The 9112-nt window shown below is 42.9% G+C and overlaps 1 protein-coding gene across 8 annotated transcripts in view; it reads left to right on the forward strand.

Annotated features, from left to right (window-relative positions):
• The window catches only part of BCOR (BCL6 corepressor), an 86592-nt gene extending 85068 nt beyond the window's left edge, over positions 1-1524 (forward strand). For all 8 annotated transcript variants that reach the window (XM_081004359.1, XM_081004361.1, XM_081004356.1 and 5 more), the window contains one exon: positions 400-1524. In XM_081004359.1, the coding sequence (XP_080860485.1) occupies positions 400-685 (286 nt within the window). In that variant the 3' untranslated portion in view covers positions 686-1524. The remainder of the gene's footprint in view (positions 1-399) is intronic.
• Positions 1525-9112: the final 7588 nt, after the last annotated feature.

Below are 9112 nucleotides of genomic sequence, written 5' to 3' on the forward strand. Positions count from 1 at the left end.
TGGCTTGCATTTTTTATTTATATTCAGCTTCTGGGAGGGTACAATCCACCCATTGAAATTGTTTGTGCATCTCTCTTGATGATTTTGTGTGTCTGTATCTGCATGGATTGTGTGCTGATTTAGAGCTACATGCAGAACAAAATCCACTCCTGTATTTCGAACTGTTATTAAATGTCCCCATTCCTGTCAACTGGCTACTTAAGAGTTCTTTTCACATTTTTGCAAGGTCCAAGTAAAGTATACAGCATTGACTGCCTGACGTAGAGCTCTTTCTCGTCAATATCACAAAAAAAGGGAATGTGGCCAGTTACGCAGTTATTACTGACATAATTGAAATGACTGAAGCCCTTGTGCCATCTTACTGGTAATTTGAACTTCTTTCTTTACTTTGTTCTATAGACCACGGAATTGGTTGCTGCTTTCTGACGCAGCAAAGAGGCTGAAAATGTCGCCCCGGATATTTCGTAGCAGTTTCCCAAGCGTGGAAGTTGTCAGCATCATGGAGGCGGAATTTTTCAAACAGGTATCTTTGAGTCAGCTGTTCTCTTGCCAAAAGGATCTAGAAGCTTTCAACCCGGAAGGCAAGGAAATGCTGGACTTGGTGGAATATACAAGTGAGCTACAGACTTTGCTGGGAGCTTCACTCGAGTGGTTGCATCCAGATGAGGATATGGATCATTGGTGAACTTCCAGGCCGCTTTAATGTACAGTTCTCTGTAAAGTTATGTCTTTATGTATATGTGTTAATGCCACCATTTCTGTAAATAAAGGACACTGTTAAATAAGATACCTTTCCTTTATATACATATTATAAATATATAAATAAATTCCAGATGGGTGGACTTTTGGAAGATTTCTTTTTCTTTTTTTTTAGAGATGTCATTCAGTTTTTACAAATTGTTATATAATATTCCTTCAAATGCACACAAACTTTGGTATAAATTTGTTTTTACTTGGGACTTTTTTTTAAATAAAGGAAGTGGTTTTGCTTCACACAAAGCTTTGGTTTCACAGGAGATGCCTGTGACAGGCAGTGTGATCAAAGTCATGTGGTTGTCTTGGGAGACTGTATTGGGTAAGGCACTTCATAAAATTTTCATTTTTGTTTACAAAGTTGCCTGCTTTGGCCAGGTAAACCCTATTGAATATAATTCAATGGACTGTAATATAAATTTAAAACATATCCATGCGCATCAGCTAGTTGTGTGAACTTTTATATCTTAATTTAAAAGATGTGAAATTTAGTTTTCACAAGGCAAACTGGATTGTTTATATATATATATGTATGTTTAAACATTTGATGCTCTTTATTTAAAAGAAGACTTTGAACTATTTTTTCTGTATCTTGTAAAATATTGAAAACTAACATATGTTGAGGTTAAAACTGTACAGAAGCTAAATCTTTTCTGAATTGTGTGTTTATGTTTGAGATCCGTGTTTTAACTTTGTAAGTAAATTCTTCTGCCTTTGTATTTATATTTTACAAAAAAAAAACCTTAAAGACAATAAAACTGTTGAAAACTATATTGATGTAACTTGGTTTTGTGCATGACCCTATCCAACCCCAGCTGGCACCCATGCCTTCATAGGAGTAAAGCTGCACCAGAAATTTCCCATATCCCCCTAGCTACTCCTTATGGTACAGGTTTGTCTTCTAAAAACACCTTGTCACCATTTTGAATAGAGCAGAACTGGGCGGTGTTGCAGTTTCAAAACTCCTGGTGGTCACAGTGCAGTGACAGAAGGAGAGGTACCTTTTAGCCTTTGTTGTCAAAAGGCAGCAGCGGAGACAGGAAGTGCTGCCCCCCGTGCCACGCTGCCAGGGCTGGAGTCAGATGCAGGTCAGCAATAAAGGAAGCAGATCTCTGTTGTCAGTGAAGTTTTTTAACTGTTCAAGGAAATGAACATACACTCAGCCTAGTGGCCTCAGCAGCACTTCCCAACAGGCCTTGCCCCTACAGAGCAGTTGCCAGGACTGAAGGTCCTCGCCTTCCACACCTTTCTAAGCCGCCTCCTCTCCTGGATGTTTCCCAAGCAGCCTCAAAACTGTGTCTGTGCACCTCTGGCTTCCGTTCAGCTCTTTGCATTGCTCTGGGAGTCCTTAGAGACCAAGGGGGAGGGGAGTTTTTGGCAGCAGGAGCCCCTGAGCGGCAGCCCTTCCCCAACTAGTTGCTTGCAGGGTTGCCTTCCTAAATGGTACAGGTTATCTAGGATGTAAACATGTGCTTCTCTGTTTTACAGTGTACTAATTCAGGCTAAACTTAAGCTAACGGGAAACTTTACCTGGATTATTGGGTATTTCCATTGAAGCAGGGCTTAAGTTAAGAAAACCACGCAATTGGCTGTAGACTAGTCCCAGTGACTTTGCTGTATTTATTTCAGATTACTGTACGGCTTGGTTGCTGCAGTGTTAGAGCGGAGGTAGCCATTGTGTTGCTCTCCAGATCATAGAATTGTAGCATAGGAGCCAACCCCTAGGGGCTTTGGAGGGCTTTGCCACCCACAAAATATTTGAGGGAGACAGCCCCCCAAACTTGATGGGCATTGTCATTCAAATGGTGAGCATGCACTGTGTCATGTGATTACGTGAGGTGGGGCTTACTTAGGCCTCCCCCAATATTTTATTCAAGTTGGCACCCCTGAATTGTAGAGCTGGAAGGAACCCCAAGGGTCATTTAGTCCCAACACCCTGCGGTGCAGGAATAAATGTGAACTACAACCCCCATAACCCCCAGCGCGGCTGGTCAATGGTAGTGGACTATGTGTGAGTTCACACCATTGGGAGGGCACCACATTGGCTATCTGACCTAGAGTATTATTTTTCTACAACTTAGTACGCAATTGCAGAAGCAGTGGTTCGAATCCTCTCTACAGGGTGAGCTCCTGTTGCTCTGTCCCAGCTCCTGCCAACCTAGGAATTTGAAAGCACACCAGTGCAAGTAGATAAATAGGTGGTTCTTCTTTGGCAATCACTCATAGCCGAGTAAGATTGTCTTCCATAAACTCGGTCTTAACAATGAGTCCGTAAGTGACTGTGGAGGCCAATTCTGGATCCACAAGTCCTTCCACAGTGGGGACTTTGTTTTCTGGGCGGGAGTTGTTTACGGTGTGGATTTGCCAAGCATGCCTTCCTCTTAGCACGTTTCTCCCTTGCGTCCTGAGTTTGAGTGTCTTCAAAGCCCATGACACCTTTGGTAAAGGCTGTTCTCTAATTGGAGCGCTCGCAAGCCAGTGTTTCCCAGTTGTCGGTGTTTATACTACATTTTTTAGATTTACCACTGCAGCGGGAAGATAAATGGCGTTTCTGTGCGCTCTGGCTTCCATCACGGTATCCCGTTGCGCCAGAAGCGGTTTAGTCATGCTGGCCATATGACCTGGAAAGCTGTCTGTGGAGAAACACTGGCTCCCTTGGCCTAAAGCGAGATGAGCGCTGCACCCCATAGTCACCTTTGACTGGACTTAACCATCCAGTCCTTTACCCTTTACCTTTTTTAACCTATGCAATTGTAGGAGCATTGTAGAAGATTAGCTACGGAGAATGTCGAGCAGCAGTAATGAGAAAGGAAGAAATTGCAGAATGCCCAGGTATTTCCTATGGCAAGAGCCACCCACAATCACTGCATTAGGTATGAACCACAGTTCTGCCACTAAATAGATTTTCCTTTTGTTGTCACATTAATTTGCAACTCATTAATTGTGACAGAACTGAGGTGCTATGCTGATGCAAATTTGCATATTCATGAGTAACTTATTAAACAAACAAGATCTCCCTGGCCTTGGGAAGTGCCCAAAGTAATGCTTCACAGTACATCACACAGCCTTGGATGGTTCATTCTCTCTTTATTATGTTAACAGATGCATCTGGTTTAAAGAAAAAAAGTAAATAACCTATGATTTAAAAATTCAGAATCATTTAAACAATCCAGTTGACATGACTGACCATAGCTTCCCAAAATGTGTACACATTCCTAGTCATCCTCAGAATTAATTTGAAAGTGGGATATAAATGCCTACATTAAATAATTAAGTGAATGAATGAATAAATAATGCACATAGTAAAATAGTTGCGTGTGCGTTCTTCATGCATGGCATACATGCATTGCTCATCTTATTTCCTATACGCAACTGATCTCCATGTAGAAAAACTATAGGATATGTATACAGAAGAAAGGATCATTATGTGAGGCGTTCCTTCCGGGAATAAGCATATCTGCTTCTCTTTTTCTTTAAAGGCACACAGAAAAATGGTCTTTCATTAAGGTTTGTACTGATCTTGTACAAATCAGGGAAACAAGGTAAGAAGAGAGAAAGGCAGAAGGGAAGTACAATAGCAGCACATGGAGACAGAGAATATACATCTCTTGCCATGTGCACAGGAAGGTGCTGAGGTGTCCCTTGATTCTAGCTCAGGGTTCAGCAACCTTTTTCAGCCATGGGCTGGTCCACCATCCCTCAGACCATGTGGTGGGCCAGACTATATTTTGGGGGGGGAAGGGAACAAATTCCTATGCCCCACAAATAACCCCAGAGATGCATTTTAAATAAAAGGACACATTCTACTCCTGTAAAAACACGCTGATTCCTGGACTGAGAAGGCGATTAGGCCACATCCGTCCCTGGGCCTTAGGTTGCCTCTTCTAGCTGATGCTTAGCTTGGCAAAAGCATTGAGCATACCACTAACACAGAGTACCGCCAAAGGGGAAACATGGGACTTCCGGACTGCAAAATGATCATTTTGGCCGCCAAAACAGCTCTTTGAATCTGATGCTCTAAACAGAAAGATATACCAGGTTTACAAAGAGAAGGCTCGTCAAAGAACATAGTACTACTTTAGGACCAAAACTGTACTACTTTAGGATGCCCCCCCCCAAACAAGTGAACCAAATGGCCATTATTAATCTTCACAGCAACTCTAATAATCTTTATTGCTCAGCTGGTTTAATTTAATAGGCCCCAATGTATCTGGAATGCCATTTTGGGGTGGATAAACTTTGAAATTCAAATCTAGGGTTGTTAATTTTATAGATTCAGTGGGAAAATGTTCTGCAGTCTTCTGAACTGGAATAGTTAATTGCAAAGTCCAGTGGTTATGTAGATAGTAAGTTGTACATACCAGTAGTTTGTTTTCTAATAAATTGTACATTAATATTGTAGGATCTGAAAGCATTTCAAGAGAGGAGAGAGAAAAAGAGGGCAGTATTCTGAAGCCCCACAAATTTCAGGGGCATATTTATCAGCCCACCAGACCCTGACAGTAAATTGAATTCAGGTTGCAAGAGTTCAGATTTAAAATTGTCCCCATGTCTGATTAATTGAGATAAAGTTATATGGTCACAAAATCTTTCCAATAGTTATATCTGCTGCATGTCCAACAGGTAGATCGTGATCTACCAGTAGATCAATGGACGTCTACGGTAGATCACTGGTAGATCATTGGCTCCCCCTAAAGAAGCTGAACAACTGTGGCTCCCCTTAAAAAAGCTCAACATTTTACCTCCTCCCTGAAAAAACTCAACAACTTTGACCTGAACCCCAAAAAAGGGGGTAGATCACTGCCAGTTTTTAACTCTATGAGTAGATCGCAGTCTCTTGGGAGTTGGCCACCCCTGGTCTAGTCCATAAGTATATAAGGATTAAAACCCTAATGACCTACCCACTGCACATTCAGTCTTAGGACCTGGAGTTTGACACTAAGGGTCAGGCAAGATACAATGCAGGCGATCCAATATCATAAGTCCTGGGGCCCCGAAACTGGACCAAGTGCCCAGTGCTGAGCAGAGAGAGGGTTATCCTTTCCCCTGCACCAATTTGAAAAACTTAAAAGCTAATTATTAGCCACAGAGTGGAGAAAAGGATTCCCTCTTCAATGGCAAAGCTTCAAGGGAGCTTTATTTTATTTTAAAAGGTATACAGCACCCTTTGTCAGAACTGAGAAAATGCAGCAGCAGGGAAAGGACCACAGCCCTGATTGAAATATCTCTGGTCCCCGCACCTCAATCCCTGGCTGGAGCTGTTTTTAAGTGTTGGGATACTAGGTTATCCAAGCATGGATCTCCCCCAACATGCCAGCTAAGGCCCACAGTTATTCAAGAGGGCCCAGTCCCAAGTCATAATCTGTTTGGCGTCTCTTCAAATTATCTTGTAGCTATTTCTCTTTGAACCTGGACCCAAGCAGGAACAGGGCTGCTAAGCATTCTTTTCATCCTTCCCAGCCCACAGAAGGCACCTTGCAAAACTCCTCTCACTGATCCTTTCCTTTTTGGCCGAGCTGTCAAATGATACAGGATCAACTCTTCGAAGAGAGTTTCCAAACGACCTGATAAAAAAGGCCTTTCGTTTTTATCAGCACCTATTTTTAGACTCCCCCTGACAAACGTGTGTGCTCTTTTCTATTTTAGATTGCCGGAGCCTGCAGCCTTTGAAGTAGCCGTGTGTGGATCAGCACTCCTAGGCTGCTGACGGCAGCTGAACAAGCGCAGCCACCAAAACCGAGAGCGGAGGGCTCAGGGTGATAAATAGAGAGCTTCGGGATGGGTTCTGCAACATCTGGCCGTGAGGTGGCACGGCAAGAGCAAGAGCGGAGGGGAGAGTCAGAGCAAGGAGTTGAAACAAAGGCAGGAATAAAATGCTGCTCTTTCATAGGGAACTCTGTTGCAAGCTGCCGGAGCATACAAACAACAATACAGTGGTACCTCGGGTTACAGACGCTTCAGGTTACAGACTCCGTTAACCGAGAAATAGTACCTCGGGTTAAGAACTTTGCTTCAGGATGAGAACAGAAATTGTGTGGTGGCAGCAGGAGGCCCCATTAGCTAAAGTGATACCTCAGGTTAAGAACAGTTTCAGGTTAGAATGGACCTCCGGAACAAATTAAGTTCTTAACCCGAGGTACCACTGTACTGCTGTGTGCCTGTGTGGATAGCTCAGTTGGTTAGAGCGTGGTGCTGATAGTGCCAAGGTTGCAGGTTTGATCCCAATATGGAACAGCTGCATAGCCCTGCATTGCAGGGGGGGTTCAACTAGATGATCCTCAGGGTCCCTTCCAACTCTACAATTCTGTGATTCTATGTGGCTTTTGAACATTCAAAATGATTCACTTATATACAAGAAATATGCAAAAAGTTTTAGAAGTCACCCCAGAACTGGACCTGCTAAACATCTTCCAAGACAATAATGCCCACTCACATCACAAAGAGCTCATAACCCACCTACTTTCAGCAGCCAGAAACATCATAGGCAGACACTGGAGAGACCTGTCAGGAGCAAGCATAAACCAGTGGTATCAAATAGTACAGCCATACCTCAGGTTACAGACGCTTCAGGTCGCTTTTTTTTGGGTTACGGACCCGCCAAAACCCGGAAGTACTGGAACAGGCTACTCCTGGGTTTCGGCGGTCACGCATGCGCAGAAGCACTGAATCGCAACCTGCGCACGCGCAGACATGGCACTGCGAGTTGCGAACGCTGCAAGTTGTGAACATGCCTCCCACACGGATCACGTTCATAACCCAAGTGCCCACTGTATGGGAAACAGCCTTATTAGAAAAACTAACCAACAAACTGAAACTGACATGGGGACAAATAGAAGACGCCGCCTTCACCCCGGTATGGCTCTCTTTTATCACATACACAGCCCAACAAGACGACAACAACAGCATTCAAATCAGTATGGCTAACCTGATTCAAACACCCCCTTCCCACTTACACATGAAAACTTATTTCACTACAGCCAATCAAAGACAACCAACCGCACCCTAGACCACCCCAACCTCTCTCACCACCAAAGAAATACAAGTGAATAGTAAAGAGAACCCACACAAGTGACGCTGACACAAAACCCCACACATACACTAAGTAGAACAGAAGCATTCCCACCCGACCCCACCCCACTCACCATTCCCCCCTCCACCTCTTGCCCCCTTTTCTTCCTAACGTAACACTAATGTCTCACAACAAATGAAACTGATCTGTAGAAAACGTAACTTGCACATACTTTTGTAAACCAAGAAATATATATATATATATATATATATATATATATATATATATATATGATTCACTTACATTATCTCAGTCTTGCTTGCAACAGCCCAGTAAGGAGGCCAGCCCAGGATTACTGTCTCCATTAGCTGATAGGGGTGGGACTGAAGAATAGCCACTTGATGAAGGCTAGCCAGCTGAGGAAACAGCCCAGATGAGATTCAAACCAGCACTATGCCATTGTTGTGCTTCATTCCCAGGATATTCTTGCCTGCTCCAAATCCTTTCCACAGACTGTCCCAATGAATCCCATGGAACCCTAGCCAGTGACTCACCGACTACAGTTTGAAAACTTCTGGTGTATACAAGATGGAAATGGACTGTTTGGGCAGTATCCTATGAGATTTATTTTAGAAGCCTGTTTTCCTTCCTTCCTCCCAAGAGCCAAAAGAAAAGCGTATCATCATTGTTTTGAAAGGGAGAGTTAAATCACAGTTTCAGAAACAGCTGGACACCTCCCTCTCTTCATGTCCAATTACACATATACTGGGCTGAAAATAGGGAAAGAAATTTACCCAGCAGCTAATTTGTTTGCAGTTTGCAGCGAGAAATTTTAATTTTTTTTAAAAAAGCTCATTTAATCACTTTTATTGCTTGCTTCAAAATCCTATCTCTTCTCTGTATGGGAGATATTGAAAGGATATTGAAAGGAGACTGGACACCTACCAAAGGATTTGCATGGACAAATTCACAGCTGAAAAAACACAGTTTTGGAATTTATACCTGGAATATCACAACAGCCCTAGTTTTAATCTAGAAACAACGGTAACTCAGGCCAGCCACACAAAATTGTTTATCTGCCGCTATGGTTTGTCAAGAAAAATAAACAAATTACGCTGGAATGAAATAAAAACATATCCATCTGGGCCTCGGGCTGTTAAAATAATTGTGCTTCTGTGCTAATTTACAGCCTCTGTTGCAGTTGCAGCAGGGATTAAAAAACATTGGCAAGATTAGGAGGTGATTAGAAAACTTTATTACCAAGATAGGGCTGTGTATGCAAGGGTCCTGGAAGCTACCCTTTCTGAGAAAAGAGCTATAAGCCCAGCAGCATGGAGAAGTTGGTTGGAT

The sequence above is a fragment of the Podarcis pityusensis genome (genome assembly GCF_964106645.2).
Source record: "Podarcis pityusensis genome assembly, chromosome: 4".
NCBI lineage: Eukaryota > Metazoa > Chordata > Lepidosauria > Squamata > Lacertidae > Podarcis > Podarcis pityusensis.